Here is a 23,352-nt window from a genome sequence, read left to right on the forward strand (position 1 = left end):
GACCTTTTTTTCTCGAGCCACTTCCGGCCCCGTCCATGGCTTCGATATCACATGGGCCTTTTCTTACGGCTCTCTTCTTGGCATACCGAATAGAACGACAGGTCGCCGCTGTGAGCCACTCTCTCGTGCTTAAAACGTGCAGTTTTGAACATCCCTCGCTCACCACCTTCGCCTCTGTGTGTGTGTGTGTGTGTGTGTGTGTGTGTGTGTGTGTGTGTGTGTGTGTGTGTGTGTGTGTGTGTGTGTGTGTGTATGTAGGATGTCAAGCAACGACACAATTAGCTCCTCCAGGATCATCGACTGAGAAGGAAATGAAATCCCTATCCGTCTATATATACCTCATCCCGTCACGCTCGACATTAGACCTGAGTGCGACTTATACATGCATGTATGCATGGACGCATGGGGTCCTTTTTGAATCAACGCGACGAGTAAGTGTTCGAAAAAAAAAAAAAATGATATGATCCAGCCTAAGTAGGGACCGCGAGGAGTTGCTGTCGCCGTCGCGTTCGTTCATTCGTGAGCTTATACTTACACTATCATCAATCCGTTGACTCGACAGTATGTATATAACATAGATACATACATACGTACTTACGTTCATACAACTGCACGTAAGTCAAGTGGTACCTTGATCTACCGCAATCCGCTCGGAAACCGCTCAAGGGCAGAAAAACATAGACGACATACACGCGAGACACCGTCCATCTACTGTACGTTGTCCTACTCTACCCTGCCCTACACCACCATATCCTACCCTAGCCTACCACGCCATCTCGACACCATCTCGACACCATCTCCACGCTAGCTCTCCCGTTCCTTCTTAACCTTCCTCTCCTCCTCGCGCACGACCTCCCCCACCACAATCCGACAGAGTCTCTCGCACAACTCCTCGGCCGTCCATCCCCACGTCACCTCCCTGGCAGTGGTAGGCCCTTCGCTCACCTTTCGCCCAGCATACCAACCCATGGAGAATTCGCACTCCTGCATGAACCGCTCCAACACCTCGACCTCGCCGTCACCGACCGTCCAGACGAACTCGCCCTTAATGAGTCCGTTCTTGGTCTCATCCACAATCATCTGCTTGCCGCGTAGGGCCCAGACTTCGTCGCGGATTTGATCGCGAGGCGGAGGATGGAATTTCGGGCGCAGCGACTTCCTATATATGATGTGCAGGGTGCGGAAGTGGGTATTTGTGAACTCGCCGGTTGTGGAGAGAGGTGTTCTAGTGCTGCGAAGGGGGTCCGATGGATAGGAGGGGGCGAGGAGGTAGGATGGTAGTGGAAGATGTGTCTGATCGATGTTGGGGACAGAGTGAGATGGTTTGGCAGAAGAAGGGATTGAGGATTTGGTTCGCTGCCATCCAGCCTCCGGGTGCTGGTCTTGGTGTGGTTGTTGGGTCGCTGCATTTTTTGAAGTTGTGTAGGACGCTGACGTTGGCTTTGACTTTGAATTTGGCGCATGGTCGGTCTTGCGTTGCCCTTCTGGCTGGGAAGAATTGTCGGGTTTTTGCTTCGAGCCCCAAATCCAACTGCCCCAGCCTTTATTGGGCTCCGTTGCTGGTGTTTCCGTCTGTGGCGGATTCTCCTGACTTGCTACGACTTGATGTCCTCCTTCCTCTATTTCAACCTCCTGTCGAAGAGGATGAGGCTGTGCAGGTTCAGCTTCTGCCGCGTGAAGCTCTTGCCTCAACTGCCTTCCAACCTCGTCCCCGAATGAAGTATCATCGCTTGAGGACCGCATGCTGAAACTGCTCTCTTGACCATCGACATCCACACCTCTGGATCTGCCACTAAAGATCACTCTTCTTATCATGGTCGGCGTGTCAGGCCGAGAGAAAGCCATGCTCTCTCGGGAGCCTTTCATAGCAGACCGTGGTGTCGGTGGACGGGGAGGAGATCCTGCCTCCTGCGCGTCAAAGGACGGCCGCTGCGTCGCTGAAGTCTGGCGCTCTGGCTGTGGCGTCGAAAAGGATATGGAAGAGTCGTTGAAATTCACGGGGATTTTGACGGGCTGTGGAGGCGAAGAGGTTACTACTGAAAGATCCGAGGTCCCGTCCGTCGATTTGTCGTTCTCGTACAGCTCCTCGTGCGTAAGTGAAACTGAGGGCTCTTCATGGTGACCGCCGCCAGAATCATCTCGAGGCTGCGCGTCGTGGTCGTCCTCATCGACACCATGGTCTCTTGATTCGTCGACACTTTCTTCCTCCACGGCGTCCTTCTTGGGCGTCCCGGCCATAAGATCGATGTCGAATTTTCCGCTGTTACTCCGCTGTCTCAATTGCTGCCGCTGGATTTGACTAGCTCCAAATCTCACATCGTTCTCAGGGCCTTGATAAGCCATAAGGCCGCTTGCTTCATCCATGTTCGTCGATAAGAATGCGCTTTGCTCGATGGGCACTTCGACATCTTCGCCTCTCTTCCACGGACTGGGGATCAAGCTCCTCCTAGGTCGATTGACTGTTTCCTTGGCCCGTTCCTGCTGCTTGCGCTGTTCGCTGCGAGTGAACAAGTCGTTAGTCCCTCCGCGCGGTGGGCTCGAAGAGCTCTTGGCCTCTGCTAGCCAGATGTCCGTCTCGTCCCCAGCTTCGTCATCCAAACGAGAACGGATGCCTGATTCCTCTCGTGGTCTTGTCGGCCGCTCTTCAACTTCACTGTCGCTATCGATGACTATGACCTGGCTTGTAGAAGCTTCTTGAATCTGTCTGGAAACAGCCTCCCTCTCAAGTTGCCATTCGCGTTCTCGCCTAGCTTGAGTGTCTAGAATGACCGGCTCTGATGGCGGAGAAGCTTTATTCTGCGGCGTCTGCGGCGCATTCTCCATGACTTGGGTGCTATTGAGGTTTGAATTGCTATGAGTTCCAGCGCCATTAGCCGGTGGTTCCTGGTGAGTTCGTCTGCTTTTGTCACCGATACGTGACTCAACTCTCTCGTGGGTTGATGATCTGTCCGATCCTGTATTTGTCTTTTCTCGACTTACAGAGGCGGTTGATTGAGCTGGCAATTCTGGTACCTGTCTCTTTGCAAGCTCTTCGCCGAAGCGAAGGCCGGCTCTGAGCTCGCGTTGAGTACCGGAGTCGAAGCCGTTGAACAAAGCATCCTGACCATGCGAGGTTGGTGGTTGCGAAGTCAGGATGTTCTCGTGTGGTAGCGCTTTCTCAGTGCTGGGGCCGGGTGACATGATTTCCTGCAATGCAATACCCGCAAAAAGAGCGCCGGCTGATGCCCGATGCTGGTGTTGTGGTGTTCGTCGAGGTTGGTGTTTTGGTGGTGACACATGCTTGGGAGATGAACACGGCTGTGGCGTTACTTTCCGCATGAGACCAGGTCTCGATGAAGACGAGGCCTTAAGCAGGCTCCCGTTCTGCTCGGACGTGGGTGGCGATGAGGGTACAGTGCTCGATATGTCACTTTCATCCACTCTCAAGGCGGGATAGGCCACTGCCTGCTCAGGTATTGGTGATAAGGAAGCCCTGATGTCGTTCTTGGTCGGCGGCGCCGGATGTCCCATAGTTGTCAAACTGTGCATTTGTGCCGTACCCGAACCTGCAGCCACTCCCTCTTCCGATGGACTGCTGAGGTATCGCTTCACTGAAGGCAAGGTGTCCAAATCAATCATCGTGAAACCTTCGCTCTCTAGCATTGTGTCAAAACCTTCACTTCCATGATTTGCAGCAGGCTCCTCCCCAAGAGATTTTTCAACCTCATCAGAGTCCCCATGATAGGAGGAAGTAGGTGAGGGAGTCGGATAGCTCATCGCGCTGTTAGCGGATACTTTCCGTGCTTGCAATTGAGCCTGGTGGGCGGAGATTTTGATCCTCGCGTTGGCAATTGAATCCTGCCCGGTACGGCCTTCATTGTAGCTGGAACTCGTTGACACGCCGCGTGGTCGGACAAGCGCCTGATGCAGCTCAAGCTTCTCAGGCATTGCTGCCTCGCTTCCCCATGCGGGACCTGGCTCGCCAGTCGCGTCTCCGCCCTCGACATCGGTATCCGGTCTAAGATCAGATTGTGCGTTGTTTGACTTTGACTTCGATGAGGTTGACTGTGCTCCAGTATCCGCCACTGTAGCATATTTTCGAGGGCTTCGTCTTTTGCGCGGCGACTTCTTCTGCTTCAGCCAGTCGTCCCTTTCAGAATCGTCTCCCAACGGTATTATGTCCAAGTCTGTCACACTCTGTCTCCGGCTCCGACTGGAATTTCGCCCTGTACGCTCAGGAGTTGCGCCCCTCTTAGTATTTGCATGCGGTTTTCTTCCTCGAGCCGGACTCTTCGCATCGTCTGTTGGGGATGGGTTGTTCTGCAACGATATCTTCGTGGTCCGCCTTCTCGCTCTGGTCATTGGATTGTTTCCCTCCATGTCTGCGTTCTCTGGCTCCGCTTCCACTGTCACTCGAATCTTCCAAGGGCTCAGGTGCTGTTCTGAGACGGCGCAAAACGGTGACGATGGGAATGGTTCGTTACTTTGAGAGCTCGATTTGGTGTGCCTGGCTACATTCTTTATGGTGACAATTGATGGTCGTTGGGGCGCAGGCTTCCGACTTGCACAGGCGCCAATGCCAATGTTGTGCTCATCATTGAGAGAAGTTGCGAGTGGATCAGGTGAGCTCAGGTCGTCGCGGTATTGAGAGGCAATCGATGGTGACCGCAGCATTGTAGCGGTACGGGCCAGGGCAGCCGACGGTGGATTAGGCTGGTATGCGCGATCAACCTCGTGATGGTCCGCGCCTTGACCACAACAACATGGGCCTATTCAAACCATACACAAGATAAAATTCGACGTGTTAATCCCCTGCGGCGATAGGTTCAATACAGGTTAGCTCGACAGAGTAATCGTTCACTAGCTGTCTAACGATGCTTCTGGACTTTGTCTAGAGGATTTGGGAAGGACTTGTTTGTTTACTATATGACGTCGAACACAGAGCCTCTGATTGGCTGCGGGACAGAAGAATTCAGCCTCGCAGCCTCGTCCGCCAGTCGCGTCTCACGCTTTTCTCTTCTCAAAATGTCGAGAAGTCATATGTCGCGTAGTTCACGGCCGGCCCTGTTGTAGGCCCGAAAATCTCATCCTGGCCAACTCCCCACTCCGGATGGTTGATGCCATCGATCCACGCCTGGGTTTCTATCACAATACATCCATGCTTGTTGACAAATCTGGCTGCCCCTTGTGTGCCATTGTTCCTTGTCTGCTGACTCGCCTTGACTGGTATGGTGCCGTTCTGGCCATTGCATGTATATATCTGCAGCCCTCGTTGGTTGGTCGACACGTCCAACTGGATGCCCGTCGTTTCCGACCACAAGCGGAGCACGGGGAAATTTGAGGCCGCAGGACCTGCATTTGCTGGTCTGTCGAGAATAAAGGCGTTGTCGATGCCAGTGCAGCCTGCTCCGCACACACCAGCAGCATCGTCAACAGCATCTCCTAGGAGCTTCGGCGACAGGAAGTCCAAGGCCGAGACGTTCGTAACGGAGCCCAGGTCGCCAGTAGGGATTAGGATCGAATCGACAGCAATGTATCGATCCGAGTAGGGCATCCACAGGGTGGTATCATTCAAGATAGTGGCTTGCTTGAACGCGTTGAGATTCCAGTAAATGTGGTTCGCCAGCATAATGGGTGTGTCTTGGTCGAGGGCTGTGGACACTATACTGCTTGTCAATCTCGGCCTGATTTCACCTTGAGGGCCACTTGCTGCACTGCCCAGCGTGTAAGTTGCAATGGTCAGCACCGTCCCCGGGAATCCCTGGAAGCCGGTGTCGAGCAGGCTGAAGGTGATGCTGGATGGTGACGAAGCCACAACGGTCCAGTTTCGCTGGTCATATCCAACCGTGCCACCGTGCAGCGTGTCCGCACCAGCGTTTTCATTCGCGGGGATGTGGTAACTCTGTCCATTCAGCGTGAAGGTGCTGTTCTTGATGCGATTTGCAAATCTTCCCACAATCGGGCCAAAATAGGTATGATTTGCTGCCTCGTCGTTAGCCGGAAGAAAGCCAAAGTCAGGATTGGGATTTCCTTCAAGGGACTCACTCTGGCTATCAGTCAGATACTGTGTAGCATTGTCATAGCCGACGACCACATCCTGGTAATTGCCGTCGCGATCTTGTACCAGAAGAGATGTCAGGCTTGCTCCATACGGGATGAGCTTAGCAGTGATGTTCTCGGCGGTCAGTGTATACACGGAGAAAGGATAAGCGCCAGTAGGGACAGAGGTGTTTGTGCTATTCTGACAGAAGCCCGGCAAGACGAGGACAGATGCTAGGACATAGAGTGGCGACCACATATTGAGATGCGTTCTTCGGGCCCGTGGTCTGTCGAGAGCTTCGGGAGATGGGAGGACATCAAGTAGCTGAACGTGCGCGAGGAGGAGGTATTATATCTTGCCAGAGTCGAGCATTTGCAGGTCCGCTCCGGGACCGGCTACATGGGCACAGTTACATTGACATGCCACCGCTGTCCACAAAGCACGGTGGTGCGGCGTGGCGAGATGATGCTACAGTGGAGCTTCGAGGCCTAAATCCCCGTACCAGCCTCAGCAGCTGGAGCAGGGCAGAAGCTTGAATAATGCGGGGAGCTGCACACACGGTGCAAGCGAGGTGAAAAGGGGACTGTGACGCTGTCAATCTCACCGAATCTGGGGAAGATTGATGGCTCCATTCAATAACCGTTGCCGGAGCCCATCTTCTCATTGGCCTTTGCCCTGTGCTTCGGTTCATCGCCGGCCGGGCGTCCCACGCTTCTAGTATTACATGTCGGCCACCGGCATCTTTCCTGCTTGAGTGTCATGGGCCTTTTCGTCGCGGAGCGTGCTCTCCTCACATAGCTTGCCTAGGCTACAACATGCTTCCGATGAGGAGCTACGTGCATTGCAAAGTCAGCGCTGGTGGTTCTCATCATGTTCTGTGGTCATCATACGCCGGTGGCCTTCCGCGGATCCACGTCCACCAGATGAACATCGAGATACACTGGCCAGTCCGGCGCCAGATTGCTTCTCGACTCTGACAAGGGTTTGAGGGCTTCCTCAACTGCCCTCCTGTCCAGCTGCCCCTTTGGCTGGTTCTCAGACTGGGTGATCTTGAATAGATCTTCTTCGAGCTCTTCGGCCATCAACCGACTCGGTTGGGGCAGGAACGTGCCTTGCCTTCCTTGATGCGTGTGCAAGGTTGCGTATGGCAGCGCCGGACGTGTTGCGGCTTTCTCTGCAAGCTCGCTCAAGGCATTCAGGCCACTTATACCACCGATCGTGCGAGTTGACCGGGTCACATGCACATTCTGACTGGCCGACCTGTCCATCTCAGGTGCGTCTAGTTCCTCGTCCTCCTCAGACGCTGAACCGTCAGAGCCTCGTGATTGGTCGTCATCCACCTTGTGTCGATTGCGCGCATTGCCCGTCTCACCTTCCTTGCGGGAGGTTGAGAAGAAGTGTCGAGCCGCGATCTGCGCCTGATGTGACTGAAAGTTCAGCTCTTTCTCTGTGAAAAGTGTGTGGATAGAGTAGAGAGGGGCGGTCTGGTTTGACAATGCAGCTCGGCCACGCTCTCCAGGCGTGGAAATGCCATTCCGGGACGGAGAGCCGACATCGTCATCTGCGAGCTTTCGCTTCCGTTTATTCGTGACTTCTCCAACGCCATTCATGTCTTCCTGCTCGCGATGGCGGGTGAAGCGTGTCTTGCGACTGGTGTGGTTGCCCCCAGGACTCGCAGGGTTGGTGATGCTGAACTGACTAGGGTGGAGGAGGAGCGCATTGGTATCTGCAATGTCGAGTTGTTCTTTCTCTTTCATCAGGCGTTGTCTCTTGCTCGATAGCGCTTGGAACAGCCGCTCTCGGAGGGTGGAGGTCATTTGCTCGCATTCTTCGGCGGCTAGGTGGAGACGATAGTCACATTCGTACTTGAGTCTTTCGAGGCGCTTGTTGTGATTGTTCTGCCGCGGACGTTAGAGGAAGATCCAGGCCACGCTGAACAAGAATGTCCTACCATGAGTTGTATGAGTGCAACTTCCTTGGCGATCTTTGCATCACTAATCTCGTGCACAAACTCGGCGTACCACTTTCCAGCCAAAGATGACATTTGAGACTGGTATGGCGTGCTGGACGCCGTCAACTCCGTTATCTTATTTATCTCTTCTGGTGAGTCCTCCAGTGGTTCGGGCTCGTAAGGGTCGGTTTGTGAGATGAGGCTCATGTCATGTTGCAGGGCGATCAGTTGCTCCCGGTAGTGTTGCTCCCGGTTCGAGGACAGTTCATTGTACAATTCTTGCTGATGCGCCACATGCTGGTTCCGGCGTTTGTCCCGCTTCGACAAGGGTTGTGCTGGAGGGGTGGGTGACTGTCGTTGGGGGTATGCGCTGCCATCAGGCCCGCCTAAGGGGGATGTCGGGGACGGCGAGTACGCCATCTGGAGTGAGAAGAGCGCAGTCGAAGTGTCGCTTCGTATGCGAATGCTGGCAAGGAAGAAGAAGTGCCTGTGGGTAGAAACCGCACCTCTAGTAGAACCAAAGTCGACAGGAGAGTTGCTACCTCGCGACCTTTGTTGGCCGCATCGTCACTGACCATTGACAGCCCAAAATGGCAATAGAGCCGAGTGCAAATTCACCAAACATGCCTTGCCAATTTTGGACGGTGGGAGAAGCCGGCGACAGCGAGATCGTGTCACTCGACCATCACAGTATCGAAGGCGCTGACATGCTGACTCGTGTCACCATAGCTCGCCGCATACAGCACTGAACCGCGCTCAGCTCTTCTCCACGCTCATCAAGTCTTGGCATTGTGGTTGCCCCTGAATCAAGGACTTCAATCACATCAAGTCTGGTCCATCCAACCTGTTCATCCAATTCAACATGGGTGCTTGGGTGAAATGGCCTTGCACTCGATCGGGCATTGCCGACTCTGAATCTACTCTTGATGCCCCCCGGCGGCCCCGTCAAAATCCATTCTTAGGGAGCTTGCCGCCCCCTCCCACCATGCACAGTAAGAGACGATGCGCCAATCAGCAGACATTGTCCAGCCCAAGTCCACCGCCTCCCCACCGTTTGTGCCTGGCTAAGGAGTCGGCTACTCCGCCGTATGCCCCTCCACAACTTGACCCGTTCATGCCCGTTGTAGACAACACTATCATCCTCTACGCCTCCTTCTTGCTCAGCGATTCCTGCAGGAACGAAGATCTCCAAGTCTTACCGCTCGCTTCAAGATCAAAAGACAGTGCAAAGCCTGCCTACCAACCCGCACCTACAAGTGACTCCCTCGAAATTCGAGTGATCATTAGTAGAGCCTGAGTGTACCGCTACATAAGCAAGGAAGAAGATTGGTCTGAGCCACCCATTTCGAGGACTGCCGAGACGCGAGCATAACCATGAGTCCAACCGTCATCCACTCCGTCGACTTGTTCGACGGCCATAGCACACATTCGAACGCAACTGTCGTCTTTGATTCGGAAAGCGGCACGATCACGTCCGTCTCGACCGGCTCTAGCCATGCTCAACACCCATCAGGTGCCACTGTCATCGACGGCAAAGGCCATACTTTGCTTCCAGGCTTGATTGAGTCACACATGCATTGTCACGGGCTGCATTTACCGCCGGGCGGAAGCATGAAAGACATCTTAAGATCACCTTTGAAGAGCGGCGTTACCACTGTCTGCGACATGCATTCCGACCTGGATTCTGTCAACACTCACAGAAGTGCGATCGCCGATGAACTCGAGAAGGCCAAGACTGGAGGCACAGTCACACTATCTGATCTCAAGAGCTCGCTGCTGGGTGCCACGATCGAAGGCGGGTGGCCCAAGCCGATTGTCCTCAGCGGTCACCCAACGGAAGAAGTGAGTGCAATGCAGCTTCTGCTCGCTCCCTCCATCGCAGGAAGGTTCATTATGCAGTCCCTGATCTGACGGCTTGCAGGTCATCGAACTGGTCAAGAAGTGGCCTAATCTGACGCCGGAGAATGCAGCGGAATATGTCAAGAACCAAAAAGCCAATGGAGCGAACTACATCAAGTTGATGCAGGAGAATTGCTGTTCGCTTGCTATTCCTACGAATTCGGTCCCCGTAGCCACGCTCGAGCTTCAAACCGCTGTTGTCAAGGCTGCGCACGATCATGGTCTCCCTTGCGTTGGACATGCTTTGAGCGTGGATATGACTGAGGTCATCCTCAATTCCGGAGCCGACGGTCTTACCCACACCTTTGTTGACCAGCCCCCGCCACAAAGCATCATCGACCTCTACAAGAAGACCGGTGCATTTGTCATCCCGACCTTGACAGTACTAGCAAGTCTGACAGCTGAGCTGCAGGACTGGAGAGACAGATTTGCAGAGATTGCGCACAAGAAAGGGATCGTCGACGACTTCGCCAAGCAAAACATGAAAGATCTTCTCGGCATGAAGGATCCGGCTGCTAAGCTGGACTATGCCTTTCAGACGATCAGGAAGCTGAAGGAAGAAGGCATCGATGTTGTTGCGGGGACTGATGCCGTGGCTGGCCTGAAGGGAACGGGTATTGGGCCGAGCCTGTGGATGGAGCTGGAATTGTACGTTGAGAAATGTGGCTTTACTGTCACAGAGGCCCTTCGGGCGGCCACGGCGGTGCCAGCCAAGAGATTCGGATTCAATGATCGCGGAGAAGTAGCAGAAGGCAAACGGGCTGATCTTGTCCTCGTGAAGGGCGACGTCGCGAAGAGACTGCAGAGTCTGTGGGAAGGCGAAGGCATTGTCGGAGTTTGGAAGGAGGGTTTCAAGGCTGCTTGACCGCTCTTGCCAAAAGAGGATGAGGCCCTGAAGCTCTTCCCTTTACCTTTTGTTTGTCTCACACGAACCTCAAACAGATCTCAAATCTTGTTCACCTCCGGCTCGTTTTCCACTACATGGGGTTCTCATACACTGGCTTGCCCTCTCCATCAGACCCAGTAATCTGAGCAGGTTGAAAGGTCTACGACTCTGAAGGACGATTTGCAAGACAAGACGCGGTAGCCGAAATGACTATACAGATTGCTGAGTCGTCGACACTGCGTTACGTCGAGCACCAACACAAATTATCCCCCGGTCATCTTCTTGCTTTGCATCTCGGCAGTGCTTCACCTGCTACGGTGTATCTGATTTGTGCTACTGTGGAAATCGCCTAACCAACAAGCAATACTGAGGCGCATCCGTACACTTTCCCCGCGATTCATTGTCCATGTCATAACCGTTGACAGAATGCTCCGGCCCGTTCCAAGCAAGCAGACAACGCAGCGTTTCCTCGAGAACATACGAGAGAATCGAAATATCGAACCATGTTCGGACTCACTCATCAATAGTCAATGCCGTTGAGACGCACTGGGGGCAGCACTCTTGGTGAACGTGAACGAAGCGGCTTCGGGGCATCAAGCTTATGACATTCAGCGGATGTTATCCAGTGTTGATGCTCAAAATAGCGCTGCCTTGGTTACGCTGCATTTACTGTCATTGCGCCGGGCTCGCCGTAATATGGTATGTTATTGTTTAGCACAAGGCAGTGATCTTCACCTTCGAGGCCATTACTGCCAATATCTGTCGCGTCGCATCCTTACTTGTTTCGATCGACCATTTCTTTCCCAGACATGAACTTCCCCAAACACAAACTCTCCTACTGAATGTGCCAGTACTATCGTGTGATTTCAAAATGTCCAAATCCTTGGGCAGACGATTTCTCAAGGCAATCCGTCGCACGATCACTGCCCCTTTAAAGGGTCGCCTGGTCAACAAGCGCGGAAAGGGTTTCCAGCCAGCTCACGAAGACAAGCCTTCAGCGACGCTTCGGAATCATGTGCCACTGCCACAAAATGGCTCAAACTCTGAGAAGCAGGCGGCGAAGGTGAACGACTGCGGCCCAACGATACACAATCCAAAAAAAGCTTCAGATACATACAATGTTGTCCTCGACAATGGAGACCGGATCCATGTGCCACCTGTTGACACTTATGTGGCAGACCGTCGTCAAACTTTGCATGACCAAGGGGACAGGCCCCAACCGGCACCGGTTCCAAAAGACTCTCAACAGCAACACCGTCCGACCAAAACAGCTTCAGACCTTCACCGGGAGCGGCTCTCATCTGCGAATACCACATTGGATATCAGCCAAACGGCGCGGGCGACCTCAAATAAGGCGCCAGCTGCGGCTGTGGATAACTCATTGGAGCGAGAGCAAGACACCCACCTGACGTGTGCTGCCGCAGTTGAGGAAGGTCACAACAGGAAGCGCGACAGTGTTCCCCGAGTATCAGCACAAGTTTGTGGCGACTCACGCGATCGGGTAGATCCTAGTACCCAAGCTTCGTACATGCAAAAAGTGGCAATGTACAGACCACAGGGACATGTGGGTCGTGTCGCAGAAAATATGAGTGACCCCAATACCGTCGCTACCCAGATGAAAAATACCGTGCTGGTAGTCCAACAGCCGGGGGGCTTCGGCAGAAGACGAGTTGGTGAACGATCAGGTTGCCCAGCAGAGGACCTTCCTAAATCTCAATCATCTCGTGGGCCTGTGCCAGCTCCAATGATGTCGTTAACCCAGGGTTCACAGGGATCAGAATCACAGGTCGTTGCTCCCAGAAGACCTAGCTCGACTGCATCACAGCCATCCCGGACTTCAAGCACCGGCCAAAGTCACAATACTGGGATGACCACTGTTCCGGTCGACTCAAGTCAGCAACATCAAGCCCCTACAGCCCGAACACTCACCGACCATAATGTCTATCGGTTGAGGACTTTCCTAGCGTCAAGAAGGCAGCGACGACTAGCTACGACTAGAGCAAGTCCTACCACCGCCACAACCCCAAATCTGACATGTAGCGGACTTATCAAGGATGCTAGGGCATACCATGGCCGTGTATGTCGAGTCAGGGGAGCTGCCGAGTCGTATGCGCGTGGCTTTGGCCTGGAGGTTGCGTCCTGCCTGTACCAGTATGTTGTGATGCGGTGCACCTTCGATGAGGCTCACGGCACTTTGATGGTCAGCCTTTGTGCATTAAGTCAGGGACATTGTGCCATCCTAGCAAGGAACACCCGGAGCACTGACGTGGTGCAGATCGTCTCGGTCAAGGATCCGGACACTGAACAAGCTTGCGAAGATGCACATCGAAACAAGCACCTTATCCCAATTGAGCCCAACAAGCCACTGCCGATAGGGATGCAGATACGGGCCGGATTTGGAGATGAAAGCCGCCATATTGGCAAGCACAGCTGGATTGATATAAGCAAGGTATACCAGGTCCCAGTTGAGTTCATCAAGGCCGGTCGTCACGTATCGCTCAAGCTGTGCAAATGCTCGTGGGAGAAGATGAGAGAGAAACTGTCCATGGGAACGTGGACGGAGGAGAGATTCAGCATCGAGCGGGAATTCAAGCGCTTCCAAAACACGAAGGGCAAGGAGCATACACCGGACTATCAAATCCGTGCGGCAGACAACATACTACTTCAGCTCCAACCTCAATCTCAGCTCCAGCAGCATGAACTGCGGCCGCGTCTTCGGCGATATCGCGTGGACGAACTCCTTCATCTCCAAACACTGCGGTAGGGGTATTCATGCTGTTAGGGTGAACCGTCTCGCATATAGCGGAGTGCTTTGAGACGCGAAGAACTTGAGGTTTGTAAACGGGAGCAACAAGGTGCTGCACGCAGAGTTGACATAATTATGTACATACATAACCAGATGGCAGCCCGGAGAAGCCCCACCAGCAGCAACCGGGGAGACTCTGGGGAGCTTCAAATACGATCAGCCCTGCATAATTCTTCTCGCTTTCCTACCTTGGGCTCTGCTTCTGCATATGCTATACGACATGATCGTACTCGATCCACCTCGGGCTTGTGGCAGTGCTGATAGTGCAGCTACCGCACGCGATCTGCGAACTGGGAGGATCCAAGTGAGCAACTAGTCCTGTTCCTATGCGCCGACGAGAGCTACTGCATTGCTGCGCTGTCAGTCGAAATATCTGGATCCGCTGGGGATACATATGAGCGACTGCTACCATCCTTCAAAGAATCTCCAGACTAGAGGCTAGGTCGACAAGGTACGGTATACAAGACCATTGCAAGCTTGTTTCCCGCCCGGCCCATTTCCAGCCATCAGCTACCCTCTTCGTCCTGTTCCACTTCTAGCCTGCTTCACAGACACAATGCTTGACCCGAAAGAAGAAGATCTTGAAAAGCTGGCAGAGACCTGTCTCGCCACGGCAAGGCAGATCAAAGAATATCTCGCTGCGAACAAGCAACCACAGCCAACATTCGACCAGGACGGGCCATCCACCTTCCCCGCGGCCACCCCCGAAATTCAACGGGCTCGACTCGACCTTCGCACCGCCGCCAGGAGACTCTACGACCTGGCTTCGGGCCCGGAAGACATAGTGACATGGCATCTCTACCAAAGCGTGAGTCCCTGGAGATCTCAGAAGAAACCTGACATACGGACGCCGCATCTCACACCACAACTCATCAACAGTGCCACGACCTCAACGCCTTGCGCTACGTGTTTCACTACAACATCCACACCGCCGTGCCCCTCGATGGGACCATAACGTACACGGACCTGGCGTCTCAACTCTCTCTCGACGCGTCGCAATTGAAACAAATGCTCCGACAGCTCATGCCGATCCACGTCTTCACCGAGCCCACGCCGGGCCACGTCGCGCACACGGCGTCGTCACGCCTCCTTGCCACGGATGCGGGCATCGCAAGCTACACGGGCTTCATGGTCGAGGGCACGTTCCCCTACGCGGCGGGCCAGATCGAGACGTTCGAGAAATGGGGCCACGGACGGCCGGAACCCAACCGCACAGCCGTCAGCCACTACTACGACACCGACCTGTCCATGTTCGAGTACTTTGAGACGCGGGCGCCGGCCGTGCGCGACCGCTTCGCCCGGCTGATGACGCACATGTCGAGCAACCCGTTGATGGCCAACAGGCACGTGGCGAGCGGATTCGATTGGTCGTCGCTGCCGCCGGACGGCGTGGTTGTCGACGTCGCCGGTGGGCTGGGCCACTGTTCGATCCCGATCGCCGAATCCACGGCGCCGACGGTGAAATTGATCGTGCAGGATCTGCCCAAGATCATCGCCCGGGCCGGCGACCCGGCGACGTGCGTGATTCCCGAGCCGCTGAGGAGTCGGTTCGAGTTCATGGCCCATGACTTCTATGCGCCCCAGCCCGTCAAGGGCGCGGCCGTCTACTTTCTGCGCATGATTGTGAGTTTTGTGGAAGCCCTTACCCCGATATACCGTGTTATCATTCTTCTGGCAAATGGAACGAAGACTTACGCACGGCCTTTGCGCAACAGCTGCACAGTTACTCGGACGCGTACGCACTCCGTATCCTCCGCAACATCATCCCCTCGGTAAGTCGGTCATTTCAGTCATTCAGTCATTTACCCTGCCGTCCACCACCACCACCACCGGCGCGTACGCCGTCAGGTATATAGCTCGTCAAGGGCCTATATATTCTGACCGTGGCTGCCTGCGTACCGTATCATTGCACTCTTCGCCTTACCCATACAATACACACACACCTTCGACGTTTCAGACCTCAGTCCCTGACACACAGCCCACACTCGGAGATTGATCTCCTGGACATAACTAACACAATCCGCAAATGTTACAGATGACCGCGACGTCCAAGCTCGTCATCATGGACCAAGTCATGCCCCCGGCCGTCAACACGCTACCGGAACCGCTCGAACGCATCAAACGCTCGCAGGACCTGCAGATGATGCTCCTCTGCAACGCCAAGGAACGGGACGAGGCCGAGTGGGCCGACCTGTTCGCGAGGGCGGGCGAAGGTCTCGTCCTCGAGGTCGAGGAGGAAGGCACCAAGCTGGGGATCTTGGCCATCAGGACCCCGCCGGGGAGTATGATGAGTTTGATTGAGGTTGGGTTTGTGCGTCGTGGTGGTGGTGTGGCTGAGGGTGGTGTGGACGGCGGTGCGGGAGTCAGTGCGGATGCTGTTGAAAATGGCGAGGCATGACAAGTCAGGTCGATATGGATGGCGCGGAAGGGCCAAGGCGAGGGTCTGGGGCGGGTGGAGGTGGTGGTGGTGGTGGTGGTGGTGGTGCATGGTGGTGACTAGGAATCTGCGACCAAGGGCAGGTTCGAGTAGAGTAGAGAAGAAAGAGTACGGAGTAGACTATAAGAAAAGAACAGGGTATCGTTCAAAGTAAGTGCAGAGTAGATAGATAGATGGGACGTCCAGTGTGGTGTGAAATGAGTACAAAGCAGACAGTACGTACATGATAGTGCTTTGGTATAGGTAGGTATGGTATACGACACCGCCCTGCATATCGAGGACAGTTCGTGGGAATGGAGATGGGAATGTGTAGTATAGAGATGTCTACGGATCGTCTCTTGTCGTGTGGTCTGGTCGTGTCGCTGGTGAACTTCGAAGACAGGGGTACCGTCCAGACGAGACATCAATGCCAACACGTGGGCTTGGATTTGCACGTGGTGGGCGTTTGTGATTACTTCGATGCGTGAAAAACACGTCGTATGAAATTTGTCTGAGGACAGTGAACTGGGCAAGACATCTTAAGAGGGCGCTGATTTCAAGCAGCCTCTGATCTGTGGCCATGACACGCTCTACTTCGCACCAGGGGCGTAGAGCACAACCAGGACAAGTAAGCACTCCAAGCACAACACGCCCATGTTTGTATTGATCCCTCTTCTATTATTTTTCTTCTTCTTATTGCTGGGTTCCCTGAGAGGCGCCATGTTAAACCTTTGTGCACTCCTTTGGTCAGGTCACCCTCTGTGCCTCAACCACATGTCGAAAGAGCTCACCAGCGGAAGTTCAACCATAGGGGAACTCACCAGTGGGAGCTCAATTCCAACGTGTGGGAAGTCCCCAGAGGGTGACCGGACCAAGAAGCCCACAAGAGTCTGACATGGCGCCTCTCAGGGTTCCCCCTTTCCTTGTTTCAAAGGCCTCGTGGACTGCACATGATTGTTGGACTGTTGAAAATGGCGCGCTTCAATGATGCCAACAGCGGATGCAGGGTGCACGCTGGGCTCGTCAATGCAGACGACGCGCTCTTTCATGTACCCAGCCATAACATTTGACGCTAACACGGACTTGGCCAACATTAGGAGTTGTGATACACATTTCTTCCATCCTTGCCCTAATACACGCTCTGCTCGAGTTCGATGATTTCATCCGGGTCTGTCACCCAGATCAACTCTCTACCCTGTTCTCTGGCCTCGCGTGCAGCTTTCAAGCCTTCTTCAAACTCTCTGTCCCAGAACTCAATACTTTCTCGGGTATCTCGATCAGTCCAGGTCTTCTGCACAAGGTTGTCCACGTAGGACGATACGACGCCTGCTTCAATATATGTCTGAGATGGGACGTTCTTGAAAATCTCTGCCGCCCACGCGTCGTACTGGTGCTCTCGTTCATACTCGGTCATGCCGTCTTCATCGACGATGGTGTTGTCCAGGTCTTCACGGCCCAGTGGCTGAAGAGGCGAGGCAGTCTGCATGGTGGTATCCTGAGGACTGGTGATGGTGCGGTGACCCACTGGCTCAGGAGTGCTGACTTCAATCGGCGACTCACGAAATTCGCTGTCTGACCCTGGCGGAGAGGAGGAGCGAGACCGAGCTTGCTCACTAAGAGAAAGGCGTGAAGACTTGGCGGGTTTGTACTTCTGTGCATCTGATCTTGCCTTGTTCAATCTAATCTCCTGTGTATCGTTGACCATGATACTATCGCTGTGACCTGTAAATCCGGATTGATCGAATGCGGATGTCTGGGGAAGCTCGGCATGTGACATTCTGGGTGTACTCGGTGGTTGTGACGGGACTTTGCCTTGCACTTGGTCGAGTGTGACTTCGCTGGTCTCGTCTCCATCATCTTCGTCATCCTCGAAATCAGGAAGCACGAAATTGCCTGGTCGGGGATTCGCGGGTGAAGGTCGCCATGTCTCATTCGTAGGATCGGTGACGGTAGGATCATAGCGGTGGGGAGTATTGTTGTAAGTGTTGCGCATTGTGTCTGGAGAGTGCATAGCCCTTACATCCCACGGAAGGTCTGAAGGCGAATCGGTGTGCTGGCTCGACATGTCTGCGAAGGTGCTGCCACGATAATCTCCAGCTGGACCATACTGCCCGTAGACAGCCTTGGCCGAAGTAGGAACGGAGTTGATGCGCACTGATTTAGCAGAACGTCCAGTGGCGTTGAGGGTCTGTCGCAGGGCTGAACGCAAAGGGGTCTGTGGTGGTGGCTTGTTCGTAGGAGTCGACGGCTGGCCCTCTGTCGCCGACGACTCTTCAATGCCTTCGACGTCGTTTTCAACATCAAGATAGCTGTCATCAATACCATAACCACCTCGTCTCGGTCCCGGAACTTGGCCATCGACAGACGCAAGCTTGCGCTTGTTGCTACCTAGGATCTGAGTTGGTTGAAAGACTGGGTGCTCCATTGAGGAGATTTGTTCACGACCACCGATGGTATTTGCAGTTCTCCGCCTTTTGAAGTGTTCGCGAGTGAAGATTCTGCTGTCGACGGTTTCCGGCTCGGGAGTTGGCGACTCTGGCTCGTAGGTGATTCTTCTAGGAGTGGGGGAGGGACTGCCTTGATCTGAGACATCGTCTTCTTCGGCGGCAGCTGTGTCGGGATCGCGGTCGCCAATATTGCTTTGTTGTGGCTGTTCCTGATTTGCTGCCGCACCCTGAGAACTGCCTCCTCGGACCCAGCCAAAGATCTTTCTCACACTGCCAAGAAGGCCACCTTGTGACGCGGTGCGGGTTGGAGTCTCTGGCTGCTGTTGCGGTCTTGTCCGTTCTTGAGAACTGGGACGCTGCGTGACTGCGGTGGGGCTGGACTCGGGACTTTCTGGTTCGATTGCGCGGTCGAAGTAGGCGGACTCGTTTCGGGAATTGAGCTTCGGTGGCGCGGAGGTGAGAAGGCTTCGGTTTCGAGTCTTGGAGAATAAAAATTTTTGTGTATCAGGTGTGGCGGCTTTGCGTTGTCGCTTGGAGGTATTGTGGTCGGTATCTTCTTCGAGTTCTCGTCGTCGCTTTGCGCTCATGGGCACTACATGGATGGGACAACAAGTACATATTAGCTTGGGCTCAGTTTGGGAAGAGGCATTGCGATAGTTGGATCTGGGTCTTGGGTCCTGCTCAACCTGGGTAGCCATATCACGGGTTTCCAATTCAGTCTGGGTAGACACTGCTGCTGTGGTGGGCACCAAGATAAAGGAAGAACGGGCTCCAGAATTAACACGGGTAGCAATGACAGGGCCTTGTGCAGGGATAGTAATTGAACGCGTCTGTTTCTCACGTTTTGCAGGCTGTATCTCGGAGAAGCCCTCGGGTCGGGCGCCCTGTCCACGGGTGTGAACCATGATTGAATTGGTTGTCGTGGTAGTGAAGAAGCGATGAGTTGCGTTCGAGTGACTGCGATTAACTGCGCTATGGTGTTGGAAATGTACAGTTACAGCAGTGAAGGCGATGGCATCGAGTGGTGATAAGAAGAGCGATAGCTCGCCTCTTGGTGAGAGGTTAAAGCAAGTTCTTGTTCACAAGGAAAAGACTGGTGTTGTGGTGAAGCGCATCTGAATCGTAATTGAAGTTCGAGTGATTGAATCGTCAAAAAGTTCATTTACTGAATTGGGAATAGTGTGTCTCCAGGAATAACCCCGGGCATTTACGCGTTCTGCTTGTCGTGTCAATGTCATTGTTCTATCGTATTTTCAAGATACTCTCATTGACGGACTTTCGAGCACCCATGGACATTGTCGCTCTCGAATTTCTCAATGAGACTTGCAAATAGCTCCGGCCCTCGCTGCCAGCCCGTTGCGATGCAGTTTCCTCTATGAACTACACGGCGTTCTGGCCTGCTAATCCCTTGACCATGATCGAAAGAATACTTCCGTCCTTCATGGCTTTCTTTCGACCTTTTTTATCTTTGTCTATCGTCGAGTCTCCTGTATGCCCACCGTCTCCACCGCTGCATAGAAATACACATTGCGGACCTTTAAATTCGCGAGCGAGCTGGCGAAGCACACGGATCTCGAGTGTGCTTGGTGCGTGGTCTCCGCCCAGGGCCATCGATTGTCGCCCAAGTGTAGTTTCTGACTCTGGTCGCGGCAGTGCAGGGGGAGGGTCTCAGGTAGCATCAGGTCGAATGAAACTTGATAGCCTGTTAGCTGATGCTGATTGGAATTCCAAGCATCCGAGATTAGTAGAGGCTTTTCCCACGCCGTTTGATATGATCGATTCTCGTATCACAGACGATGGGCCATGGCAATTAAACGTCGCCGGCGTTCGTCAGACTTGCGACACAATTCTTCCAGGCAAATCAGCATGCAAAACGGCGCACAAGGGACAGTCCTGCTGATGACTTTCTCCACAACATTATTCATAGACTACAGACAGTGACCGTATTGGAAACGTATAGCTGCGAAACACGTGAATCTACACTTCGGCGAAGCGAGTTGCGCAGATTAGGTTGCGGTACTTGGGTCATGTCCTCAACCGGCCAGGAGGGTTTGGGCTGCGCTTCAGGCTAGCTTCATGAATTTTCCATCTCTCAGGTAGATGACTGGTGGTCAAGAGCAATAGCTCTTCGACAGCTATGCTGGATGTTCTGCCTCTTTCCACGCCTATCGACAGCGGTCTGAGTTCCTTGATGTCGCCGTCCTGCCTGCCTATATTAACGCTGATATTGCAATATCACAGTCCTTCTTCTCGACCAGAACCGTAGATGCACTCGATGATTACACCACCGGCTTGAGACGGGGCTGAGGGATCATACGACGTATCCTGTGTTGCTGTATTGGAAAAATCGGTGTCTGAAGCGTCTGGAACAGACAAGCAATAAAATCCACGGGTAAGTATCTTGCAGATTACCGAACCTCCAAATGCAGCAGATGCATAGCAGAGATTTATGAGCCTGCTGGCCGTCATGGCTCTGATTGTCGTGACATGGTTTTTGCTTTTGCTAGTGCTGACCGGGCGAAAGCAAGACGAACAGCTGTATAGTGGTGGCGACGCAGGCGATGACCGGAAAATCGAACGATCGGAGGACCGAATGGCCCGCTTTCATCGCACCGAGGGTAGCGAGTTACTATAAGTCAGCACCACTTGCACGAAGACTCGATAGAGGGCGAAAAGACTTGGAGGGATAGATTCGAGCCTGAGAATCAAGATGAAGTCTCTTGTGGCTCATACCCAAACCTGAGGGGCGTATGCAGGATGACATCACATGGCAGCGGTTTGGGGACAATGATGAACTTGCTGCATGGTGCATGCTCCGTATGTGCTTAGTCGTACGTGTGAGGGAGCAGCACTTGCCACGAAGCGCTGAGCGGCGAAGAGGGGAAAGAGGAGCCTAAGCAATGGTACTCTAGCCACGACATACGGAGTACTGTACCTGGAGTGACAGCCCGATCGTCCCATAAACGAATGTGGGGGGCCAGCAAGGCTTCCTCCAGTACGGGGGTCAGGGGATTGCCACGAGAGTCGAGCGCCCTTCGAACTACTGTATGTACATTGCTGTAACGCGACATCCCGAGATCCAGGCTATTATGTAGTGCGACCCTGTATGTGATGTTGAGCAACAAATGAGGCGTCAACGGAATTCATCCGACAGGCATGTTACTTTGCTAAGTGCTGACTGTTCAAGATACATAGATGAGTCTCACATAACAGCCCGCCATTTCGACTGCTAACTCCCATCTGAGCACTCCTCCAGACGTTTTATCAGTTTCTTTGTGCTCGCAGGGAATATCGAAACACGACGACGAATTGCTTCTGTCGGAGTACCCGATATGGCGTTCCCTTATCCCATCATCGCCTTGGAGGAACACTTCTGGGCCCAAGCGGCGACCGAGTTCTACACATCGAAGTCAAAGCAGGATCCTTATAGCACGACTGCCCTCCTACGACGATGTCGAGATGAGCTGCTTGACCTCGGCGAGTCTCGTCTGAAGTTGATGCAAGAATCTGGTGTCGCAGTGCAAGTCCTCTCGCACGCGGCTAGTTTCCTCGCTCTCGATGCCCCGACATGCCAAAAGGTCAACGACGAAGCAGCCAAAGCCGCCGCCAGTCACCCGAAGCACTTCGCTGGCTTTGCGACCATTCAAATGCAAGATCAGAAAGCCGCGTGCGACGAGCTCCGTCGGTGCGTCAAGGAGTTGAAGTTCGTGGGCGCGTTGATCGACAATACATGCGAGGGACGGTTCTATGACGACCCTTTCTTCTGGCCATTCTTCGAAACAGCGCAGGAACTCGACGTCCCGGTCTACTTGCACCCTTCATACAACGAGCAGACGAAACCACTCCTGTATGATGGCAACTACCCTGATGCCATCGCGCAGACTCTCAGCATGCACGCCTGGGGTTGGCACGTCGAAAACGGCGGACACATCCTCCGCCTCTTCGCCTCTGGCTTCTTCGACAAATTCCCCCGCTTGAAGTTGATCTTGGGCCACATGGGTGAGATGCTGCCATATCAACTTGACCGAATCATTCGCATTACAGAGCATCAGTGGCCGATGGCTGGCGTCAAGCCCGAGAGGGGCTTGAAGCGGGTGTGGGATGAGAATATCTGGATCACAACGAGTGGAATGTTTGCGCTGGCGCCCATGGCAACACTGCTGAAGCAGTGTAAGCCGGACAGGATAATGATGTCGATTGATTATCCGTTCGCAAGAGTGAGTTCATCTTTGTCACCCATATCTGTCTGAAGCAGTGGGGTATTCGAACAGGGGCTGACGCGAAATCATACAGCACGAATGGGGTCTCCAGTTCTTGAAGGACTTACAGCAAAGTGGAATGATCGATGAGAGCACGCTGGAGGACATTGCATACCGGAATGCCGAGAGATTGCTCAAAATAAAGGCGTGATGCAATGGAAGTAGTCTCAAATCATTGGCAAGCCATTGCGCCGTTCCTCCATCTGACCGTTGGCAGCATGAGCTTGTCCTTGTGAATCCGAATGTCATGCTTCTGAGCGGCCTGCAAGGTTGCAACAGCAATCATTATGCGGGTCGCGATTGTCATACCTACCACCAGATAGAGGCGGAAGTGAAGTTCACCGACGTGCGCTACCCGCAGATGGTTTTTGACACCAAGCTGAGTTGAGAGGTGTTTGATGAATGATTGGATACAGGAATGCATCACCGTGAAGGTAAGTGTAGGTGACATTGCTGGGGTGGAAGAGCGCGAGGCAGCTACCAGCACCTCCCACCGCAAGCAGCCCATACTCAGATCAGGGCGGCGGCGATGCAAGCCTCAAGTCCCGCCCATGTTCGCTCAATTAGCTGGTCCGCTGCACATCACAGCTCGAATGACCGCGGACGCTCAGCCTGGTGAGAAGTCAATCTCTTACCATGGGATCGCGAGGTCGTTCCCTTGACACCTAC

General features: G+C 53.8%; 8 protein-coding genes across 8 annotated transcripts; 4 read left to right on the plus strand and 4 right to left on the minus strand.

The window, feature by feature from the left end:
• Nucleotides 1-804: 804 nt before the first annotated feature.
• Nucleotides 805-4,653, minus strand: G647_02538 (uncharacterized protein; the record flags this gene model as incomplete). The annotated part of the gene is made up of 1 exon (XM_008726887.1): nucleotides 805-4,653. The coding sequence occupies one exon, from the start codon at nucleotides 4,651-4,653 to the stop codon at nucleotides 805-807; it is 3,849 nt and encodes a 1,282-aa protein (XP_008725109.1).
• A 346-nt stretch (nucleotides 4,654-4,999) lies between these two features.
• On the minus strand, nucleotides 5,000-6,277 carry G647_02539 (uncharacterized protein; the record flags this gene model as incomplete). The annotated part of the gene is made up of 2 exons (XM_008726888.1): nucleotides 5,000-5,961; nucleotides 6,025-6,277. The coding sequence occupies 2 exons, from the start codon at nucleotides 6,275-6,277 to the stop codon at nucleotides 5,000-5,002; spliced, it is 1,215 nt and encodes a 404-aa protein (XP_008725110.1).
• A 626-nt stretch (nucleotides 6,278-6,903) lies between these two features.
• G647_02540 (uncharacterized protein) lies at nucleotides 6,904-8,390 on the minus strand (the record flags this gene model as incomplete). The annotated part of the gene is made up of 2 exons (XM_008726889.1): nucleotides 6,904-7,917; nucleotides 7,971-8,390. The coding sequence occupies 2 exons, from the start codon at nucleotides 8,388-8,390 to the stop codon at nucleotides 6,904-6,906; spliced, it is 1,434 nt and encodes a 477-aa protein (XP_008725111.1).
• A 954-nt stretch (nucleotides 8,391-9,344) lies between these two features.
• On the plus strand, nucleotides 9,345-10,734 carry G647_02541 (uncharacterized protein; the record flags this gene model as incomplete). Its single annotated transcript, XM_008726890.1, has 2 exons — nucleotides 9,345-9,812; nucleotides 9,892-10,734. 2 exons carry the CDS (start codon nucleotides 9,345-9,347, stop codon nucleotides 10,732-10,734), a joined length of 1,311 nt encoding a protein of 436 aa, XP_008725112.1.
• Nucleotides 10,735-11,626: 892 nt separating this feature from the next.
• On the plus strand, nucleotides 11,627-13,519 carry G647_02542 (uncharacterized protein; the record flags this gene model as incomplete). The annotated part of the gene is made up of 1 exon (XM_008726891.1): nucleotides 11,627-13,519. The coding sequence occupies one exon, from the start codon at nucleotides 11,627-11,629 to the stop codon at nucleotides 13,517-13,519; it is 1,893 nt and encodes a 630-aa protein (XP_008725113.1).
• A 598-nt stretch (nucleotides 13,520-14,117) lies between these two features.
• Nucleotides 14,118-15,959, plus strand: G647_02543 (uncharacterized protein; the record flags this gene model as incomplete). The annotated part of the gene is made up of 4 exons (XM_008726892.1): nucleotides 14,118-14,369; nucleotides 14,441-15,184; nucleotides 15,277-15,333; nucleotides 15,597-15,959. 4 exons carry the CDS (start codon nucleotides 14,118-14,120, stop codon nucleotides 15,957-15,959), a joined length of 1,416 nt encoding a protein of 471 aa, XP_008725114.1.
• A 1,147-nt stretch (nucleotides 15,960-17,106) lies between these two features.
• G647_02544 (uncharacterized protein) lies at nucleotides 17,107-19,011 on the minus strand (the record flags this gene model as incomplete). The annotated part of the gene is made up of 1 exon (XM_008726893.1): nucleotides 17,107-19,011. The coding sequence occupies one exon, from the start codon at nucleotides 19,009-19,011 to the stop codon at nucleotides 17,107-17,109; it is 1,905 nt and encodes a 634-aa protein (XP_008725115.1).
• A 2,745-nt stretch (nucleotides 19,012-21,756) lies between these two features.
• On the plus strand, nucleotides 21,757-22,834 carry G647_02545 (uncharacterized protein; the record flags this gene model as incomplete). Its single annotated transcript, XM_008726894.1, has 2 exons — nucleotides 21,757-22,641; nucleotides 22,718-22,834. 2 exons carry the CDS (start codon nucleotides 21,757-21,759, stop codon nucleotides 22,832-22,834), a joined length of 1,002 nt encoding a protein of 333 aa, XP_008725116.1.
• Nucleotides 22,835-23,352: the final 518 nt, after the last annotated feature.

This window comes from Cladophialophora carrionii (assembly GCF_000365165.1).
Source record: "Cladophialophora carrionii CBS 160.54 unplaced genomic scaffold supercont1.2, whole genome shotgun sequence".
Lineage (NCBI taxonomy): Eukaryota > Fungi > Ascomycota > Eurotiomycetes > Chaetothyriales > Herpotrichiellaceae > Cladophialophora > Cladophialophora carrionii.